The 23,203-nt window shown below is 40.3% G+C and overlaps 1 protein-coding gene across 1 annotated transcript; it reads right to left on the bottom strand.

The window, feature by feature from the left end:
- Window positions 1–20,422: 20,422 nt before the first annotated feature.
- LOC115379087 (C-C motif chemokine 24-like) lies at window positions 20,423–21,860 on the bottom strand. The gene is made up of 4 exons (XM_030079767.1): window positions 21,704–21,860; window positions 21,490–21,598; window positions 20,777–20,851; window positions 20,423–20,658 (listed from the first exon to the last, which is right to left on the bottom strand). The coding sequence occupies exons 1-4, from the start codon at window positions 21,780–21,782 to the stop codon at window positions 20,571–20,573; spliced, it is 351 nt and encodes a 116-aa protein (XP_029935627.1). The 5' UTR covers window positions 21,783–21,860; the 3' UTR covers window positions 20,423–20,570.
- Between the last annotated feature and the right edge of the window lie 1,343 nt (window positions 21,861–23,203).

The following is a 23,203-nucleotide window of genomic DNA, read 5'->3' as shown; positions in this document are numbered from 1 at the left end:
GAGCTCCAAGTTTCTATGAAGAGTTTTGTTCAAAATGAGGCATATAAAATCATATACCGTATTTCACCAATTAACCGCCCGGGCGTTTAATATGGCAAATCAACTTGGACCCCGGGCGTTTAAAAGAACAAGGCGGCTATTCGCTGCAGGCCTTTATTTATTTTTGCACAGACCTGCACCAGGCCATTATCGTGATGACAGTTACTGTCCAACATATTTACAGTCGGGCAATTTAAGATTACGGTGCACCCTTTTTTCTAACGTTAGCTAGCGCTCTTATTTTGACAAAAAATCAAAAGTGCCGCACTGTTATTGTGCGGCTAACTGTTTACTTCTGCATAAATAAGGTGAGTAGCCTTATTTTGGGTTACCTCATTATGATGCAAATAATCGCCCCGGTGGTTATTCGGGTCGGTGTTTAATACGCAAAATGGGTGCAGACCCCAGGCGTTTATAAGAACACGGCGGCTATTTGCGGCCGGGTGATTAATTGGTGAAATACGGTACAAATCACACCCACTACAAAAAAAATCCTTTCAAACATTTCATTTCATCTCATTTAACCCTTTGGCGCATAGCAATCACTACAGTGGACAGCTGTTTAAAAGTCATTTTCTCCTAAATGCAGTAGTTTCTATGGCGGAATTGCATATCAGCTGTTAGAGTGCTCTCTGCTGCTCCCCTACATTGAGGTTCATGCAGAGACTGTCAGTTCTTGTTGCTGAAAACATATTAATACTAGTAGAATGACATGGTAATACCAGTCCTGCATCCTGAAAGGAGTATGGAGACTCGCAGAAATATTCATGCCCTAAGAAGTGTAAAAACACATAAGAAAAAAATCTGGATTCAGGCTTTCATAATTCATGCATCAAAGGGTTAAGGGTTCAAATGTTGTGTTTTTCTTTAAACAATTGGGAATAAATCTACCAATGGGATGAGATAATCACTTGTTTCCAATGCTGATCAACTTGTTTGCAGAATTTTCTTGAATCAAGAGTCATTTTGTTGATCCTAGCGGGCTGATCTGCCTCAGTCTGCCTCCTTTCAACAGATTTGTCAAACTGCACTGGAGACAGGGTGGATTATTTCATCCAGATTTTCAGTAGCGTCAGGAAGAACACTGAATATGAGACTAAATGATGCAAGATTGGGCCTTTTGGCGGCGTTTGCACAAAATCAACTCAAATTTAAAAACGAGTTGGCAGTCAAGGTCTTTGGTAACAAAATGAAGAAATTTACAGTCTGCATCACCTGCATTTTAGAGATACTAAACGGTAATAGTCCAGTCATTTTATGAAAAAACCTAGGACAAATTGCAAGAGAAACAAACTCAACTGATTTTGTATCCTCAGTTTGTCCTGAGTGAGGGGAAAAAAGTCCCAAGAAATCTCATTGGTGGAAAGTTTTGAAAATCACCTATTTATGACCACATATTACCAAAAAACACTGTTTTTAACACACAGGGGAAATGGGTTCAAAATTTGACTTTCAGATATCACTATAAAAATTCACAAGATGATTACACACACAAAAACAAGAAAAAAAGCCAATTACAAGTTCTTTGAATTATTCTGTTTACACATGCATATCACACATTATCTGATTTGATATGCGCTAATAAGGAATATAAGGAATAAATGCCAGAACAGATATTTAAACAGTAAATTAAAAGGTTACTATATATATAGTAACCTCAGGACAAACTGAGGATACAAAATCAGTTGAGTTTGTTTCTCTTGCAATTTGTCCTAGGTTGACCCCAATTTTGGCCTAAAATTACTGGACTTAACTTGTTGTATTATTTTGTTTCAAACAGTTTTTGTCTCCTTACATGACGGCTTTGATGCATGGAGGATTGTCTCTCTGGAGCTCGTATCCTATGATCGGCTCAGTTATCTCCTTATCGCTCACTTCCTTGCAGCAGCTCGACGGCTTAATTTCTGATGATCAGAAACAGAGGGGAAAAATAAGAAATTCAAATTGCTCAGGTGTTGAAAACAGCTTCATGCTACAGGTCTGCTTCCTGTTTGTAAAGCTGCCACTCACGTGCTGATCCTGATCCAGCCAGAGTCAACAAGACAACGGCGACCAGCACGCTCTTCAGCAGGTTTCCACAGCTCACCATTTTCACTGACACAGTTTAAACAAGATGCAAAATGAAGGATGGAATAAAGAAATAACAAATAGAGGTGGCTTCAGTCTGCTCCTGGTTCTTCTTGCTTCTTCTCCGAGTGGCTCGGTGAACTGTCAGCGCTCAGCAAGGTGGCTTGTTCTGGGCGAATTAATTCGGGAGGTGGAGCCGCATGTTCACGTCCACATGTGTCCAAGTGGACGCGCATTGAAGCCGCCTGGGCGCGCTCTGGTAACAGCCCAAATGGGATAGCGGGTGGTTTTGAGGACTCGCTATACGCTTTCCCTAACGTGTGAGCTCAAGATAGCAATTGTAGGGAAAGCACATAAACACGCCCACGGACACACCTCCAGGCACAAATAAAGGAGTCAGCATAATGTATAGCGGGTAGTGTGGCTGCAAGAGACCGTTTAGGGATAGTGGAAGCTGCTAAATGCATAATTCACAATGGGAACGGGTAGCGCAGTGTGAAAGATAGAGTCCCATATGTTAAACTACTAATACAACAAAATACCATTAAACATGAAACAACACAACATTATAACACAATTGTTTGTATTGTGTTGTAGTGTAGTGTACTATATTGTATTGTATTGTAGTGTGCTGTATTGTATTGTATTGTATTGTAGTGTGCTGTATTTTATTGTATTGTATTGTACTGCACTGCATTGTATTATATTTTATTGTATTGTACTGTAGTGTACTGTAGTGTAGTGTACTGTATTGTATTGTAATGTGTTGTAGTGTACTGTACTGTATTGTATTGTATTGTATTCTGTTCTGTTTTGCTGGTTCAAAGATGAATTTTGTCTCCCTGAATGAAGTGCTGGGATCTAAGACAAATCTTCGGCCCCAGCTGGTACATTTCAGTTTGTTGCCTGCTCAAGATGAGCTTCACCTTCATGACTTCTCAGGATAAAATCCTCTGCTCTCTGGCCACTTTCAGCAAAAATGTGAGGAGATGGAAGAGAAATAAACAGCAGATGACAGTTTCCAGAAACTGCATCATTTATTCACCATCAGTGTTTCACAACAGTTACACAACCTCTCCTTTGGATAACTAAAGGGCTGTTAATATTTATGTGGGGCAGATTTCATAAAGAACAGAGTTAGCTTTGTCAACAATGTTGTATAAACCTGATACAAAAAATTATATTAAGAAAGCAAAAATTAACAAAAGAACAAAAGAACATAACTTGTGAATATTAATAAATATTTTTGTTAATAAATAAATGTATATTTTTATCAACACTGACTATTTCAGCAGTGACTTGTTTAACATAATCCTCAAATAAAATCAAATAAATTAACGGATAAGGCCTCAAAACAAACAAAATAACCCAACAGGATATAAATTAATAATTTAACATATGTTACTCAAGTGCCATTATCAAAATCTCTTTTTTTTCTTGCTGACTAAACTCTGTCCTGGAGTTCGCTGGCTGGCGATGGAGAGGAGAGCGCGCTATTGGTTGGTCCCATCTGATGGAGATTCCCCAAGAGGATTCTGGGATGTGCAGGTGAAGAAAGAAGGAGAGGACTAGGAGGGAGGAGAGGAGTTGGCAGCTCTGATACTCGCTTCCAGTTCCCCTCTAGAAAGAATGAAAAAAAAGTGAATTTGGTGAGAAAATGATCCTACAAGTGAGCAAACAAGCAAGTGTGTGGAGTGTAGAGAGATCAGCCTGCAGAGTGCATGAATATGAAACTTACCTGAGCTCATTGACCTTAGCCCTGACCCATGGAGCTCCAACGTAGGAGCAGAAGGAGCCTTTCTCTGTCTGGAAGCTGCAGCACAGACACACACGGCAACATGACTACACTGACTGAACACAGGCTGCTCAGCATCACAGCTGCAGTTTGCTATGAGCAGGCAAATAGAGGAGCTCCAAGATTCTGTGAAGAGTTTTGTTCAAAATGAGGCATATAAAATCATACACAAATCACACCCACTACAAAAAAAATTCATTCGAACATTTCGAACATATAAAATCATATACCATATTTCACCAGTTAACCGCCCGGGCGTTTAATATGCCAAATCAACTTGGACCCTGGGCGTTTAAAAGAACCAGGCGGCTATTCGCTGCAGGCCTTTATTTATTTTTGCACAGACCTGCACCAGGCCGTTATCGTGATGACAGTTACTGTCCAACATATTTATAGTCGGGCAATTGAAGATTACGGTGCACCCTTTTTTCTAACGTTAGCTAGCGCTCTTATTTTGACAAAAAATCAAAAGTGCCGCACTGTTATTGTGCGGCTAACTGTTTACTTCTGCATAAATAAGGTGAGTAGCCTTATTTTGGGTTACCTCATTATGATGCAAATAATCGCCCCGGTGGTTATTCGGGTGGGTGTTTAATACGCAAAATGGGTGCAGACCCCAGGCGTTTATAAGAACACGGCGGCTATTTGAGGCCGGGCGATGAATTGGTGAAATACGGTACAAATCACACCCACTACAAAAAAAATCCTTTCAAACATTTCATTTCATCTCATTTAACCCTTTGGCGCATAGCAATCACTACAGTGGACAGCTGTTTAAAAGTCATTTTCTCCTAAATGCAATGGTTTCTATTGCAGAATTGCATATCAGCTGTTAGAGTGCTCTCTGCTGCTCCCCTACATTGAGGTTTATGCAGAGAGTCAGTTCTTGTTGCTGAAAACATATTAATACTAGTAGAATGACATGGTAATACCAGTCCTGCATCCTGAAAGGAGTATGGAGACTCGCAGAAATATTCATGCCCTAAGAAGTGTAGAAACACATAAGAAAAAAATCTGGATTCAGGCTTTCATAATTCATGCATCAAAGGGTTAAGGGTTGAAATGTTGTGTTTTTCTTCAAACAAGTGGGAATAAATCTACCAATGGGATGAGATAATCACTTGTTTCCAATGCTGATCAACTTGTTTGCAGAATTTTCTTGAATCAAGAGTCATTTTGTGTCATTCTGATCTGCCTCAGTCTGCCTCCTTTCAACAGATTTGTCAAACTGCACTGGAAACAGGGTGGATTATTTCGTCCAGATTTTCACTGGCGTTAGGAAGAACACTGAATATGAGACTAAATGATGCAAGATTGGGCCTTTTGGCAGCGTTTGCACAAAATCAACTCAAATTTTAAAACGAGTTGGCAGTCAAGGTCTTTGGTAACAAAATGAAGAACTTTACAGTCTGCATCACCTGCATTTTAGAGATACTAAACGGTAAATTTGTTGTATTATTTTGTTTCAAACAGTTTTTGTCTCCTTACATGACGGCTTTGATGCATGGAGGATTGTCTCTCTGGAGCTCGTATCCTATGATCGGCTCAGTTATCTCCTTATCACTCACTTCCTTGCAGCAGCTCGACGGCTTAATTTCTGATGATCAGAAACAGAGGGGAAAAATAAGAAATTCAAATTGCTCAGGTGTTGAAAACAGCTTCATGCTACAGGTCTGCTTCCTGTTTGTAAAGCTGCCACTCACGTGCTGATCCTGATCCAGCCAGAGTCACCAAGACGACGGCGACCAGCACGCTCTTCAGCAGGTTTCCACAGCTCACCATTTTCACTGACACAGTTTAAACAAGATGCAAAATGAAGGATGGAATAAAGAAATAACAAATAGAGGTGGCTTCAGTCTGCTCCTGGTTCTTCTTGCTTCTTCTCCGAGTGGCTCGGTGAACTGTCAGCGCTCAGCAGGTGTCGAGTATTTAAGCTCTGGTTTCCTTTTTCCCCTCCTCTCTCTCTCTCTCTCTCTCTCCGTCTTTACATGCAAATGAATGAATTTAGTGAATGACGGGGGTTTCTTCTGAGCAACTTTAGCAACACGAACTTTTATCAGCACATTGTTTTGGAAAATAGAGTCATAGCTCTTCGTGAGCCGCTGGCCACGTGGGTGTTAGGAAAATCTTACAGGCCTGGACATGTTATGTTTTATCAGAATGTTTGATCAAAAACACATTAACAAAAACACATTAACAAGTTAAGTTTAAGGGTGAGATTCAGATGATGGGTGGAGCAAAATGGGAATAGAGGTGGTTTTGATGTTTTGGCGGTGGATAACTGCAATTCTACCACCAGTTTTATTCAGGCGGGACCCTGACCTTTGCTGCGCAGCACCTATAATTAAATTCGTCTTTCTCATTTCATTTCAAATGATTTGCGTTTGAAGGCCCAACAGTCCAACGCTGCAGCTGCTGTTGCATTCAGGTTGCACCGTGCACAGTCAGACTGACATCAGCTCTACAACAGAGTGAACATACTGACTCTTACCCAGCTCTTTATCTGCTCATTCAATAACACAAACAAGATCTCAGCTCAACTTGTCATTTACACAAGTCATTTCTATTCATGCAGATTATGCTGATGTGGTATTCTACAGTCTGCTGTTCTCTTCCTGTGTTTTGAAACCTATTCCCAGACATCTTTCACTCAAAGTGTTGTAGTCTGAGTTGTGAAGGTACATTTCAGTCTGATGCATTGCACAAGATTAGCTTTGCCTTCATGACTTATAAGGATAAAATCCTCCTCCACTCTCTGGCCACTTTCAGTAAAAATGTGAAGAGATGTAAGAGATAAGCAGCAGACGACAGTTTACAGAATCGGCATCATTGAGTACGTTTACATGCACGCCATATTCCGGTTCGGCTCAATATTCCAGTTAAGGTAACTGCGCCTCGGCAACTGGAATATTCCGTTTACATGTTACTTGGCATGTTCCCGTGTTTCGGCGTATTCTATACGCCGTGTCTGGACACCTATACGCGCAGTACGCGTATAGGTGTCTGGTCTGCCGGAAAAACAGACGAAGAAGTCTTCTTCCTCGTCTTCTTCTACTTTTTCTTCTTCTTCTGTCGCTATTTCTATGTTTTCTCCCATCGATATCCTCCGTGATATTTAAGTCTTTCATCAGCTGAAGGCGGACTGCAGTCTCCTGGCTCTTGCTGCTGTTCGCCTTGCCGTTTTCCCCGCTTGCAGGTAACCATAGCAACGAAGACGCCACAGAAGTCCTTGTGAGTCGAGCATGCGCAGTCGTGACTGAATATTCCGGTTCGGGGAGTTTTCCGACTAAGGTGGTTACATGCCCCAATATTCCGGTTGGAACAGGAATATTCCAGGGGGCTTATTCGGAATTCTCTCCAACCGGAATATGACCTTAATCGGGTTCGGTGCGTGTTTACATGACACGTGCGCAACCGGAATATTGCGAATATTCCGGTTAATACAGGAATAAGGTGTGCATGTAAACGTGCTCATTTATTCGTGAGGAAGGTTTCCCCATTTGCACAACTTCTCCTTTGGATGAAGAGTTATTATAAATTTTCAAATAAATAAGAGGCCCATCAATATTTACTTGGGACATATTTCATAAATAACCTCTTCAACAATACTGATAAACCTGATAAAAAAAAAAAAAAAAAATATATATATATATATATATATATATATATATATATATATATATATATATATATTAAGGAAGTAACAATGCATTGAATAACAAAATAATGTTACTTGTGGACAAGAGCACATGACGTTTGTTAATTCACGACAACATGTTGAACCCTGACACTGGAACGGTAAAACTCCAAAATATATAAATAAAGTGGATGATAAGGCTTCAATACAAACAAAATTAGCAAAAATAAATATTAATTAACAATTTGAGATGAAAACTTCAGATTCAAATGCCCAATAAAATATTTTTATCCGTGTTAACCCTACAATATTTCAGTTCCTGGAGTTCGCTGGCTAGAGACAGAGAGGTGATCGCTCTATTGGTCGGTCTGATCTGATGGAGATTCCCCAAGAGGATCCTCGGATGTGGAGAAGGAGAGAGGAGAGGAGGTGGATGTGATGATGGAGAGCAGAGAGGAAGATGTGGAGGCAGCTCTGGCACCCGCTTCCAGTTTCCCTCTGGAAAGAATGAAAACAAAGTGAATTTGGTGAGAAAATGATCCTACAAGTGAGCAAACAAGCAAGTCTGTGGTCGGCTTCCTGTAGCTGTGTTGTGAGCTGCAGTGTTATCTGTCTCTGAGGGAGATTTAACCTCTGATGTTGGAGTCAGGGCCCGATGTCCCGGCACGCGGCCCCGCCCTGAGCGCTCCAGCACCAGACGGCCAACCCGTCTGAAACATTTCACCTGTTGAACCTGGAACCAAACCGGCTGCTGTGACGGAATCAGATCAGGGACGTGGCCTTGTGGTGGAAAAATGATATAACAGCTGGTTTGGAGATCATGGCCCCTATCTTGCGTCTTGAGTCCCTAAACCCGTTATTTGGGGATTTAGCATTGCCTAAGAGGCGTTTCCCCGCGAAAGTTGCTATCTTGCACACCTGCCTTTATCCGTAAAACACCTGCGCTACGCGTTATATTATGCATAGGCGTGGTTTGGCCATTACGCCAGTTAAACCAATCAGTGTGCCAGGTGCCATTGCCTTTAAGAGCAGATGCGCTATCCCAAATCCACAAACCGAAACCCGCAATTTAGTACTACCTCTGCCATTTTCTCAGGGGTTCAACTGAGGCTAAAGCAAGGTAGCTTGTTATGGGCGAGTTAATTTGGGAGGTGGAGCCGCATGGACATGTCCACGTGTCCATGTGGACACACATTGAAGCCGCCTGGGCGCGCTCTGGTAACAGCCCAAATGGGATAGCGGGTGATTTTGAAGACCCCTATACGCTTTCCCTAAGGTGTGTGGTCAAGATAACAATTGTAGGGAAAGCACATAAACACGCCCACGGACACACATCCAGGCACAAATAAAGGAGTCAGCATAATGTATAGCGGGTAGTGTGGCCACAAGATACCGTTTAGGGATAGTGGAAGCTGCTAAATGCATAATTCACAGGTAGCGGGTAGTGGGAACGGGTAGCACAGTGTGAAAGATAGAGTCCCATATGTTAAACTACTAATACAACAAAATACCTGAAACATACACAAAATACATGAAACAACACAACATTATAACAGAATTGTATTGTATTGTGTTGTATTGTATTGTATTGTAGTGTAGTGTAGTGTACTATATTGTATTGTATTGTATTGTATTGTATTGTAGTGTGCTGTAATGTATTGTATTGTATTGTACTGTAATGTATTGTACTGTACTGTACTGCACTGTATTGTATTGTACTGTAATGTATTGTATCGTACTGTATTGTATTGTATTGTGCTGTATTGTATTGTATTTTATTGTATTGTATTGTACTGCACTTGTACTGTACTGTACAAGTGTATTGTACTGTAGTGTACTGTAGTGTACTGTACTGTATTGTGTTGTATTGTAATGTGTTGTAGTGTACTGAACTGTGCTGTATTGTATTGTATTCTGTTCTGTTTTGCTGGTTCAAAGATGAATTTTGTGTCTCTGGATGAAGTGCTGGGATCTAGGACAAATCTTCGGCCCCAGCTGGTACATTTCAGTTTGTTGCCTGCTCAAGATGAGCTTCACCTTCACGACTTCTCAGGATAAAATCCTCTGCTCTCTGGCCACTTTCAGCAAAAATGTGAGGAGATGGAAGAGAGATAAACAGCAGACGACAGTTTCCAGAATCTGCATCATTTATTCACCATCAGTGTTTCACAACAGTTGCACAACCTCTCCTTTGGATGGAGAATTAATATTAACTTTCAAATAACTAAAGGGCCATGAACCTGATACAAAAAATGATATTAAGAAAGTAAAAATGAACAAAATAACAAAACAATATAACTTGTGAATATTAATAAATATTTTTGTTAATAAATAAATGTATATTTTTATCAACACTGACAATTTCAGCAGTAACTTGTTAAGGCCTCAAAACAAAAAAAAAATAACCCAACAGGATATAAATTAATAATTTAACATATGTTACTCAAGTGCCATTATCAAAATCTCTTTTTTTTTTCTTGCTAACTAAACTCTATCCTGGAGTTCGCTGGCTGGCGATGGAGAGGAGGGCGCTCTATTGGTCGGTCCCATCTGAAGGAGATTCCCCAATTCTGGGATGTGGAGGTGAAGGAAGAAGGAAAGGACTAGGAGGGAGGAGAGGAGTTGGCAGCTCTGATACTCGCTTCCAGTTCCCCTCTAGAAAGAATGAAAAAAAAAGTGAATTTGGTGAGAAAATGATCCTACAAGTGAACAAACAAGCAAGTGTGTGGAGTGTAGAGAGATCAGCCTGCAGAGTGTGTGAATATGAAACGTACCTGAGCTCATTGACCTTATCCATGACCCATGGAGCTCCAACGTAGGCGCAGTAGTGGCCTTTCTCTGTCAGGAAGCTGCAGCACAGACACACACAGGCAACATGACTACACTGACTGAACACAGGCTGCTCAGCATCACAGCTGCAGTTTGCTATGAGCAGGCAAATAGAGGAGCTCCAAGTTTCTGTGAAGAGTTTTGTTCAAAATGAGGCATATAAAATCATACACAAATCACACCCACTACAAAAAAATCCTTTTGAACATTTCATTTCGCCTCATTTAACCCTTTGGCGCATGGCGGTCACTACAGTGGACAGCTGTTTAAAAGTCATTTTCTCCTAAATGCAATGGTTTCTATGGTGGAATTGCATATCAGCTGTTAGAATGCTCTCTGCTGCTCCCCTACATTGACAAAAGTGTTCATGCCCTAAGAAGTGTAAAAACACATAAGAAAAAAAAATCTCGACTCAGGCTTTCATAATTCATGCATCAAAGGGTTAAGGGTTGAAATGTTGTGTTTTTCTTCAAACAAGTGGGAATAAATCTACCAATGGAATGAGCTAATCACTTGTTTCCAATGCTGATCAACTTGATTGCAGAATTTTCTTGAATCAAGAGTCATTTTGTTGATCCTAGCGGGCTGATCTGCCTCAGTCTGCCTCCTTTCAACAGATTTGTCAAACTGCACTGGAAACAGGGTGGATTATTTCATCCAGATTTTCACTGGCGTCAGGAAGAACATTGAATATGAGACTAAATGATGCAACACTGGGCCTTTTGGCAGCGTTCGCACAAAATCAACTCAGATTCAAAGATGAGTTGGCAGTCAAGGTCTTTGGTAACAAAATGAAGAAATTTACAGTCTCGATCACCTGCATTTTAGAGACACTAAATGGTAAATTTGTTGTATTAGTTTGTTTCAAACTGTTTTTGTCTCCTTACATGACGGCTTTGACGCATGGAAGATTTTCTTCCTGGAGCTCGTATCCTATGATGGGCTCCGTTAACTCCTTAGTGCTGACTTCCTTGCAGCAGTCCCATTGCTTCCATTCTGATGATCAGAAACAGAGGGGAAAAATAAGAATTCAAATTGCTCAGGTGTTGACAACAGCTTCATGCTGCAGGTCTGCTTCCTGTTTGTAAAGCTGCCACTCACCTGCTGATCCTGATCCAGCCAGAGTCACCAAGACGACGGCGACCAGCACGCTCTTCATCAGGTCTCCACAGCTCACCATTTTCACTGACACAGTTTAAAGAAGATGCAAAATGAAGGATGGAATAAAGAAATAACAAATAGAGGTGGCTTCAGTCTGCTCCTGATTCTTCTTGCTTCTTCTCCGAGCGGCTCGGTGAACTGTCAGCGCTCAGCAGGTGTCGGGTATTTAAGCGCTGCGTCTGGTTAGTCATCGTCCCCGGTTTCCATTTTCCCTCCTCTCTCTCTCTCCGTCTTAATATGTGAATTAATGAATTTAGTGAATGACGGAGGTTTCTTCTGAGCAACTTTAGCAACACGAACTTTCATCCGCATTTTGTTTCGGAAAATAGAGTCATAGCTCTTCCTGGGTCGCTGGCCACGTGGGCGATAGGAAATCATTACAGGCCTGGACATGTCATGTTTTATCAGAATGTTTGATCAAAAACACATCAACACAGGAAAAATGTTAGTGTCATTCAGTGACTCAATCATTCAATTTAATCCATGCACGTCAAAACACATCAACCTCACCACGTCAAGAGTTTCCTCAAACAAAATTCCCTCTGTGGGATGAGATAATCCCACTGGTTAGTCGGGCAGTTTCACTTGTTTCAGGAGTTTTTCTGTGAACAAGTATAAATCTGTTGAAACAAGGCAGAATAAGGCAGATCAGCCACCCGGATCAAGAAAATGACACTTTGGAAACAAGCTGATGTGTGTTGGAGACAAGTGGGATTATCTCATCCAAGTGGTAGATTTTTATTTCTTTTACTTTGTTTGAAGAAAAACAAGATTTTATAACCGACCATAGTTACAGACGTGCTTGCACCTGCCTCTGTGGAGAGCTGTTTGAGAGAGTTAAAAACGCCAGTGGTTCAAGAACTCCAAGGTGACAAAAAAGTCCACATACCGTTTTTTTCAGTGGCTTCAGATGCATCTAATCATGGCACTACAAAAGTCTTCCCACTGTCTTTGAGATATTGGACACCAGCGCTGGGTTTGAAAAGCAAGGTCCTTGACTTTTATGAAGATGGTCATGAGTCAGCTGCTAGCATACACTGACAGATCACAAGCAAGTTATGGCCTGCAACTGGACATGATTTCAGCTTACACTGCTGACAATGCCAGTGTAAACTACGGGAGAAACAATTCTGTTTTCCAGAAGCTAAAGGCAGACAACAGTGGCACCATCAAGGCAAACTGTATGGCCCACATAGTACACAACTGTGCAAAGCATGCAGGAGACAGACTGAATATTGACATTGACTCTGTAGCGAACAAAATATTCATTCACTTTTCAGTGTCTGCACAGCGTACAGAGGAATTGAAAGCAGTGTTTGCCTTTGTGGAGGAAGATTATCATGCTGTATGGAGACATGTACCCACAAGATGGTTGAGTCTGTGGCCTGCAGTCCAGAGACTGCATGACAGCTGGGCAGCTATCAGGAGCTACTTCGTGTCACTGGGAGAGAATCAGTGTCCCAAAGTATTGTGGCAGCTGTTCAAAGAGGATCAGGATGGTGAGGGTGAGGGGCAACCCCTTGAGCTACAGGCCTACCTGGCTTTCCTCAGTAACATACTGAAGATCTTCCATGATGTTGTGCTGCTGTTGGAGGGACAGGATGGGACCGTCTGTGAGCTATATGACATATTGCTCAATCTCAAGACAAAGCTCCAACAGCGACAAATGGATTCCTTCTTTGGAATGCAGACCAGTGCTATTCTCCAACAGTTTCCTGATCAAAAGGCAGCAACAATCAAACATGATTTTTGCAACTTCTTCAAGACTGCACTCAACTACCTTGAAAAATGGTATGACTTCACAGACAACAACTACCAGAAGAAAGTTGCATGCTTGGCACTGAAGAGCAGCTTCACATTCTCTCAGCTCAGTGGTGCCATTGAGGTTCTACAGATTGGGGGGAACTGGACATGGACGAACTGTATGAGGAGCGCTGTGTGACTCTGCCACGCCAGCAGGAAATTGTGGAGAGAAGAGCCTCTGTTGTTGAGAAGTGGTCGATCTTGCTTAAAAGCACAAAGACATCAAATCTGACTGCTGTTGCGTCCTTTCTCTTCAGCATCCCCATAACCAATGCATCTGTAGAGAGAGTGTTTTCCCTCATGACTGCAGCATGGACTGACCAGAGGAACCTTTGCTCTGTGGAGCTTATCAAGAGTGAAATTCAAGTCAAGACGAACTTTTACAGTTGTAAAGAATTCTACAGCTATGCACTTAAGCAGAAGGCCCTATTAGAAGCTGCACATTCAAGCAAGAAGTACAAAGCCAAGAAGAACATCTAAGGTAAGATAAACATTGTCTAAGATATAGATTAGAATATTGTGATCACTGAGCCAGCATGCTAGAGTTTAAGACTGCTCTGTTCTTGTTTCACTGCCAGGTGCTTTCCGTGGTGCTGAAGGTGCATTTCTTGTGAGGGCCAGGCCTGCCTGCAGACTGCAGTCATTGCTGTAATGGACAAAACTTTAAAAAAAAAAAAAAAAAAAAAAAAAAAAAAAAATCAGCCAGGTGCTCTACTTAATGCTGGAAGAGAACTTAAAATAAAATAAAAAATATATATATATTATTTTAATTAAGTTAAATTTGTGTTCCCTCCTTACCAGTTTGGATTTGTATTTCTGGTTTTATTTATTGTTTTATGTTGTGCATTATTATTGTATTAACTTGAGAGGCACTGAAATAGCATAAACGCTTCATGCTTACTACAGTATGTTATCTTACATAAGAGAACTTGGGAAAGTTGCATTTAAATAAGATATATTTAAGTTTTTATTTGCAGTCTGTCTGTTACTGTATGTGCTACTGAAACAATCTGTAATGTAGTAATGTTATAAGCTAGGGGGCAGAATAGAAATGTTTATTTTTTATAAGACTACCACGATGCATTGATATCCCACATTGTCCCACATTGTCCCACATCTGGTGAATTGGGATCTGGTCACCCTACTTCTCAGGATAAAATTCTCTGCTCTCTGGCCACTTTCAGTAAAAATGTGAGGCGATGGAAGAGAGATGAAAAGCAGACGACAGTTTCCAGAATCTGCATCATTTATTCACCATCAGTGTTTCACAACAGTTGCACAACCTCTCCTTTGGATGGAGAGTGATTATTAACTTTCAAATAAATAAAGGTCCATTAATCTTTATGTGGGGCAGATTTCATAAATAAGAGAGTTAACTTTGCCAACAATGTTGTATAAACCTGATAAAAAAAAACCAACAACAACAACATTGCATTAAGAAAGTTACAAAGAACAAAATAACAAAAGAATATCACATGTGAATATTAATAAATACTTTTCTTAATAAATAAGTGTATATTTTTATCAACACTGACAATTTCAGCAATGTCTTGTTTAACACAATCTTTGGAATTATGATACTTCGTTCCAAAAATTAACAAATAAATTAACAGATAAGGCCTCAAAACAAACAAAATAAACCCAACAGTTTACAAATTAATAATTTAACATATGTTACTCAAGTGCCATTATCAAAATATTTTTTTTTTCTTGCTGACTAAACTCTGTCCTGGAGTTCACTGGCTGGCGACGGAGAGGAGGCCACTCTATTGATCGGTCCGATCTGATGGAGATTCCCCAAGAGGATTCTGGGATGTGGAGACAAAGGAAGAAGGAGAGGAGGAGGAGCGAGGAGAGGAGGTGGATGTGATGATGGAGAGCAGAGAAGATTTGGAGGCAGCTCTGGCACTCGCTTCCAGTTTCCCTCTAGAAAGAATGAAAAAAAAGTGAATTTGGTGAGAAAATGATCCTACAAGTGAACAAACAAGCAAGTGTGTGAAGTGTAGAGAGATCAGCCTACAGAGTGCGTGAACATGAAACTTACTTGAGCTCATTGACCTTATCCATGACCCATGGAGCTTTGATGTAGGTGCAGTAGTGGCCTTTCTCTGTCAGGAAGCTGCAGCACAGACACACACAGGCAACATGAATACACTGACTGAACACAGGCTGCTCAGCATCACAGCTGCAGTTTGCTATGAGCAGGCAAATAGAGGAGCTACAAGATTTATTTTTTCAAAATGAAGCATATAAAATCGTACACAAATCACATGCACTGCAAAAAAAAAAAAAAAAAAAAAAAAAAAAAAAAAAAAACCCTTTCTAACATTTCATTTTGTCTCATTTAAGGGTTGAAATCTTGTGTTTTTCTGCAAACAAGTGGAAATAATAATCACTTGTTTCCAATGCTGATCAACTTGTTTGCAATATTTTCTTGAATCAAGAGTCATTTTGTTGATCCTAGCGGGCTGATCTGCCTCAGTCTGCCTCCTTTCAACAGATTTGTCAAACTGCACTGGAAACAGGGCGGATTATTTCATCCAGATTTTCACTGGCGTTAGGAAGAACACTGAATATGAGACTAAATGATGCAAGACTGGGCTTTTTGGCAGAGTTTGCACGAAATCAACTCAAATTTAAAGACGAGTTGACAGTTGAGGTCTTTAGTTGACAAAATGAAGGATTTTACAGACTGGATCACCTGCATTTTAGAGACACTAAACGGTAAACTTGTTGTATTATTTTGTTTCAAATAGTTTTTGGCTCCTTACATGACGGCTGGGACGCATGGAGGATTGCCTTTCCGGAGCTCGTATCCTATGATCGGCTCCGTTATCTCCTTACTGCTGACTGATGTACAGCAGTCCGAGTGCTTCCATTCTGATGATCAGAAACAGAGGGGAAAAATAAGAATTCAGATTGCTCAGGTGTTGAAAACAGCTTCATGATGCAGGTCATTTTCCTGTTCGTAAAGCTGCCACTCACGTGCTGATCCTGATCCAGCCAGAGTCGCCAAGACAACGGCGACCAGCACACTCTTCAGCAGGTTTCCACAGCTCACCATTTTCACTGACACAGTTTAAACAAGATGCAAAATGAAGGAGGAAATAAAGAAATAATAAATAGAGGTGGCTTCAGTCTGCTCCTGGTTCTTCTTGCTTCTTCTCCGGGCGGCTCGGTGAACTGTCAGCGCTCAGCAGGCATCGGGTATTTCAGGCCTCAAAAGCAGAAGTGCTGGGTCTGGTTAGTCATCGTCCCTGGTTTCCATTTTCCCCTCCTCTCTCTCTCTCCGTCTTTACATGCGAATGAATGAATTTAGTGAATGACGGGGGTTTCTTCTAAGTGACCAGTGACTTCAGGAACAGGAAGAACTTTCATCAGCATTTTGTTTTACTGTTTCGTAAAATGGAGTCATAGCTCTTCCTGAGCTGCTGGCCACGTGGGCGTTAGGAAATCCTTACAGGCCTGGACATGTCATGTTTTATCAGAATATTTTACCAAAAACACATTTGAACTTTTCTTATTTAAAGATATTTGTCTATGTAATATTTGTTGTGGGCCTGGTCTGTGTAGTTGATACATTCTACTGTCTGAATTTTTCATTCATTATTATTTTTATTACAATTATTATTATTATAATTATTTTCTTTTCATTTTTTAAAAATATTTTTTATCTTAAATATATATTTTGTCACTTTTCTTTTCCTTTTTTTCTTTACATTTTTTAGTTTTATTTTATTTTTTATTTTCATTTTATTATTATTATTATAATTATTATTATTATTATTATTTATTTATTTATTTTTCCCCTCAGACATTGGCCGCCTGTATCCGTCCAGGTGCTTTAAATTTAGCTCTGATGATGTTAGATTATGGTGGAACCTGATTTGTGGGTGTGGGTTTACCTACCTATTTAGGATTGTCTCTCTCATTGTTTGGTAAGATAACCTGATGAAGGTCTACGTACCGAAACATTGTTATTAAAGTTCTCCTTTTGCAAATGATGCGAGCAGTGTGCGGGAGTTTTTTGTTCTTCACCAAAAACACATTAACACAAGAAAAATGTTAGTGTCATTCAGTGACTCAAACATTCAATTTAATCCATGCACTTCAAAGCTCATCCATCTCACCAAGTCAGGAGTTTCCTCAAACAAAATTCCCACCGCAGGATGAGATAATCCCACTGCTTAACAGTGCAGTTTCAAATGTTTCAGGAGTTTTTCTGGGAACAAGTATAAATCTGTTGAAACGAGGCAGAATAAGGCAGATTAGCCACTGGGATCAAGAAAATGACACTTTGGAAATAAGTTGATTAGTGCTGAAAACAAGTGGGATTATCTCATCCCACTGATTTTTTTTTTTGTTTTGTTTTTTACCTTGTTTGAAGAAAAACAAGAATTTAATACCGACCAGGAACCGTAACTTCATGAAAGATTGTAGGAGAAAACTGAAAACGAGATCAAACTGTTAAACACTTTTTTTTTTCAGTGGAAAACTTCAGTTCAGATTGAGGAAGTCAGTGCTGGAGCATTTTGTTCACAGCACATTAGCCAATCACAGACAGGATGCTCCACAACCTTGTCATGACCTTGACCTCTTCAGTGCCGGCAGCAACAACAGAAACCGCTCTGTGAAACTCAGAGCCAGACTCAGGGTCAGATTCAGGCCTGGAGTCACAGCAATCAGATTCAGAATCAGAGTTTAATTATCAGAGTCTGATTCATAACCAATACAAAAAAAAAAAAAAAAAAAAAAAAAAAATTGAATTAGAATCAAATTGTGAATCAGAATTAAACTCAGAATCAGAATCAGGCCTGGAGTCAGAATAAGAATAAGGCCTGGAGTCAGAGTCAGATTTAAAATCAGAATTGGAGAGTGGCTCGATACTGGAAACCGATTAAGAATCAAGAATTAGAATGAGTAAAAATCCTGCATTGAGAATCCGATTCAGAACCAGAATCGGGCCCTGAATCAGAATCAGACTCTGAATTAGAATGCAAATTAGAATCAGGCCCAAAAATCTGAATCAGGCCAGGAATTTGATTCAGAATCAGAATTTGCATATGGCTCAAGATTGGAATCTGATTCAGAATCAAGAATTTGAATTCCAAGCAAGCCTGAATTAAAAATTCAATTTACAATCAGAATCAGGCCCCAAATCAGAATCAGACTCAGAAGCAGAATGCAAAATAAAATCAGGCCCAGAATCAGATTCAGAAGCTGATTCAGAATCAGAATTACAATCAGACCTGAAATTAGAATCAAAATCAAAATCAGAAAAAGGCAACCAATCAGAATGAGAGTCACATCAAAATCTGTTCTCTGTGCCAAATAAGTTTGCAAAAAACAAAACAAAACAAAATGGATTACTGAGTCAAATCAAACTTTATTCATACAACACAGCTCATACAGATATCATCACATGCTTTATACAGCAGAAATCAAAACCAAAAAAGTACAAATAAATAATGATGATCATGAAATAACTAGATAACAGAATGATGTTAAAGTTACAGCAATGACAACCAAGAGACAGACATTGGCAAACAAATGACACACACACACACACACACACACACACACACACACACTAATGTCTGTGTCAATGAGGGTGGGTGTGAGTGTGTTTCCACTGGATGTAGGACTTTAATGAGGCCCTACTTGTTGCTATGGCGATGCTAGTATCAGCTGTCCATCGGCCGCTGTGTTTGGGCTGTTCAGTGGTGGTCATCTTCCTGTAGCTGTGTTGTGAGCTGCAGTGTTATCTGTCTCTGAGGGAGATTTAACCTCTGATGTTGGAGTCAGGGCCCGATGTCCCGGCACGCAGCCCCGCCCTGAGCACTCCAGCACCAGACGGCCAACCCGTCTGAAACATTTCACCTGTTGGACCTGGAACCAAGCCGTCTGCTGTGACGGAGTCAGATGAGGGATGTGGCCTTGTGGTGGAAAAAATAATATAACAGCTGGTTTGGAGATCATATGTTAAACTACTAATACCACAAAATACCATTAAACATGAAACAACACAACATTATAACAGTACTGTATTGTACTGTATTGTATTGTATTGTATTGTACTGTACTGTATTGTATTGTATTGTACTGTACTGCACTGCATTGTCCTGTATTGTATTGTACTGAACTGTACTCTACTCTACTCTACTGTACTGTATTGTATTGTATTGTATTGTACTGTACTGTGCGATGGACTGGCGACCTGTCCAGTGTGTTTCACTGCCTTTCGCCCTTTGTTCGCTGGGATAGGCTCCAGCAACCCCCCGCGACCCTTGTGAGGATAAGCGGTTTAGAAGATGAATGAATGAATGTACTGTAATGCACTGCATTGTTCTGTATTGTATTGTACTGAACTGTACTGTACTGTACTGTATTGTATTGTATTGTATTGTATTGTATTGTATTGTATTGTGCTCTTTTTTTGCTGGTTCGAAGATGAATTTTGTCTCCCTGGATGAAGTGCTGGGATCTAAGACAAATCTTCGGCCCCAGCTGGTACATTTCAGTTTGTTGCCTGCTCAAGATGAGCTTCACCTTCACAACTTCTCAGGATAAAATCCTCTGCTCTCTGGCCACTTTCAGCAAAAATGTGAGGAGATGGAAGAGAGATGAAAAGCAGACGACAGTTTCCAGAATCTGCATCATTTATTCACCATCAGTGTTTCACAACAGTTGCACAACCTCTCCTTTGGATGGAGAGTTATTAACTTTCAAATAAATAAAGGGCCGTTAATATTTATGTGAGGCAGATTTCATAAATAACAGAGTTAACTTTGCCAACAATGTTGTATAAACCTGATAAAAAAAAAAACATTACATTAAGAAAGTAACAATGAACAAAATAACAAAAGAATATCACTTGTGAATATTAATAAATACTTTTCTTAATAAATAAATGTATACTTTTATCAACACTGACAATATCAGCAATGACTTGTTTAACACAATCTTTGTAATTGTGATACTTTGTTCCAAAAATCAACAAATAAATTAACAGATAAGGCCTCAAACAAACAAAATAAACCCAACAGTATATAAATTAATAATTCAACATATGTTACTCAAGTGCGATTATCAACAACTCTTTTTTTTCTTGCTGACAAAACTCCGTCCTGGAGTTCGCTGGCTGGCGACAGAGAGGAGGGCGTTCTATTCGTCGGTCCGATCTGATGAGGATTCCCCAAGAGGATTCTGGGATGTGGAGGCGAAGGATGTAGGAGAGGACTAGGAAGGAGGAGAGGAGGTGGATGTGATGATGGAGAGCAGAGTTGAAGATTTGGAGGCAGCTCTGGCACTTGCTTCCAGTTTCCCTCTAGAAAGAATGAAAATAAGGTGAATTTGGTGAGAAAATGATTCTACAAGTGAGCAAATAAGCAAGTGTGTGGAGTGTAGAGAGATCAGCCTGCAGAGTGCATGAACATGAAACTTACTTGAGCTCAGTGACCTTATCCATGACCCATGGAGCTTTGATGTAGGTGCAATAGTGGCCTTTCTCTGTCAGGAAGCTGCAGCACAGACACACACAGGCAACATGAATACACTGACTGAACACAGGCTGCTCAGCATCACAGCTGCAGTTTGCTATGAGCAGGCAAATAGAGGAGCTACAAGATTTATTTTTTTCAAAATGAAGCATATAAAATCGTACACAAATCACATGCACTGCAAAAAAAAAAAAAAAAAAAAAAAAAACCCTTTCTAACATTTCATTTTGTCTCATTTAAGGGTTCAAATCTTGTGTTTTTCTTCAAACAAGTGGAAATAATAATCACTTGTTTCCAATGCTGATCAACTTGTTTGCAATATTTTCTTGAATCAAGAGTCATTTTGTTGATCCTAGTGGGCTGATCTGCCTCAGTCTGCCTCCTTTCAACAGATTTGTCAAACTGCACTGGAGACAGGGCAGATTCATCCAGATTTTCACTGGCGTTAGGAAGAACACTGAATATGAGACTAAATGATACAAGACTGGGCTTTTTGGCAGCGTTTGCACAAAATCAACTCAGATTTAAAGACGAGTTGACAGTCGAGGTCTTTAGTTGACAAAATGAAGGATTTTACAGACTGGATCACCTGCATTTTAGAGACACTAAATATTAAACTTGTTGTATTATTTTGTTTCAAATAGTTTTTGGCTCCTTACATGACGGCTGGGACGCATGGAGGATTGCCTTTCCGGAGCTCATATCCTATGATCGGCTCCGTTATCTCCTTACTGCTGACTTCCTTGCAGCAGTCTGAGTGCTTCCATTCTGATGATCAGAAACAGAGGGGAAACATAAGAATTCAGATTGCTCAGGTGTTGAAAACAGCTTCATGATGCAGGTCATATTCCTGTTTGTAAAGCTGTCACTCACGTGCTGATCCTGATCCAGCCAGAGTCGCCAAGACAACGGCAACCAGCACGCTCTTCAGCAGGTTTCCACAGCTCACCATTTTCACTGACACAGTTTAAACAAGATGCAAAATGAAGGATGGAATAAAGAAATAACAAATAGAGGTGGCTTCAGTCTGCTCCTGATTCTTCTTGCTTCTTCTCCGGGCGGCTCGGTGAACTGTCAGCGCTCAGCAGGCATCGGGTATTTCAGGCCTCAAAAGCAGAAGTGCTGGGTCTGGTTAGTCATCGTCCCTGGTTTCCATTTTCCCCTCCTCTCTCTCTCTCCGTCTTTACGTGCGAATGAATGAATTTAGTGCATGACGGGGGTTTCTTCTAAGTGACCAGTGACTTCAGGAACAGGAAGAACTTTCATCAGCATTTTGTTTTACTGTTTCGTAAAATGGAGTCATAGCTCTTCCTGAGCTGCTGGCCACGTGGGCGTTAGGAAATCCTTACAGGCCTGGACATGTCATGTTTTATCCGAATATTTTACCAAAAACACATTAACACAAGAAAAATGTTAGTGTCATTCAGTGACTCAAACATTCAATTAAATCCATGCACTTCAAAACACATCCATCTCAACAAGTCAAGAGTTTCCTCAAACAAAATTCCCACCGCAGGGTGAGATAATCCCACTGCTTAACAGTGCAGTTTCAAATGTTTCAGTAGTTTTTCTGTGAACAAGTATAAATCTGTTGAAACGAGGCAGAATAAGGCAGATCAGCCACTGGGATCAAGAAAATGACACTTTGGAAAAGAGTTGATTAGCGCTGAAAACAAGTGGGATTATCTCATCCCACTGATTTTTTTTTTGTTTGTTTTTTACCTTGTTTGAAGAAAAACAAGAATTTAATACCGACCAGGAACCGTAACTTCATGAAAGATTGTAGGAGAAAACTGAAAACGAGATCAAACTGTTAAACACTTTTTTTTTCAGTGGAAAACTTCAGTTCAGATTGAGGAAGTCAGTGCTGGAGCATTTTGTTCACAGCACATTAGCCAATCACAGACAGGATGCTCCACGACCTTGTCATGACCTTGACCTCTTCACTGCCGGCAGCAACAACAGAAACCGCTCTGTGAAACTCAGAGCCAGACTCAAGGTCAGATTCAGGCCTGGAGTCACAGCAATCAGATTCAGAATCAGAGTTTAATTATCAGAGTCTGATTCATAACCGAAAAAAAAAAAAAAAAATTGAATTAGAATCAAATTGTGAATCAGAATTAAACTCAGAATCAGAATCAGGCCTGGAGTCAGAATAAGAATAAGGCCTGGAGTCAGAGTCAGATTTAAAATCAGAATTGAAGAGTGGCTCGATATTGGAAACCGATTAAGAATCAAGAATTAGAAGAGTAAAAATCCTGCATTGAGAATCCGATTCAGAACCAGAATCGGGCCGTGAATCAGAATCAGACTCTGAATTAGAATGCAAATTAGAATCAGGCCCAAAATCTGAATCAGGCCAGGAATTTGATT

The sequence above is a fragment of the Myripristis murdjan genome, chromosome 20 (assembly GCF_902150065.1).
Source record: "Myripristis murdjan chromosome 20, fMyrMur1.1, whole genome shotgun sequence".
NCBI lineage: Eukaryota > Metazoa > Chordata > Actinopteri > Holocentriformes > Holocentridae > Myripristis > Myripristis murdjan.
The sequence above is the reverse complement of the archived record's forward strand: the minus strand, read 5'-3'. Positions and strand labels throughout refer to the sequence as shown.

Coding starts and splice junctions, on each gene's coding strand:
- LOC115379087 (XM_030079767.1), bottom strand. CDS start 21,782: ATGGTGAGCTGTGGAAACCTGCTGAAGAGCGTGCTGGTTGCCGTTGTC. Junction 21,599..21,703: donor GGCTGGATCAGGATCAGCAC/GTGAGTGACAGC, acceptor TCTGATCATCAG/AATGGAAGCACTCAGACTGC. Junction 20,852..21,489: donor CCATGCGTCCCAGCCGTCAT/GTAAGGAGCCAA, acceptor TCTGTGCTGCAG/CTTCCTGACAGAGAAAGGCC.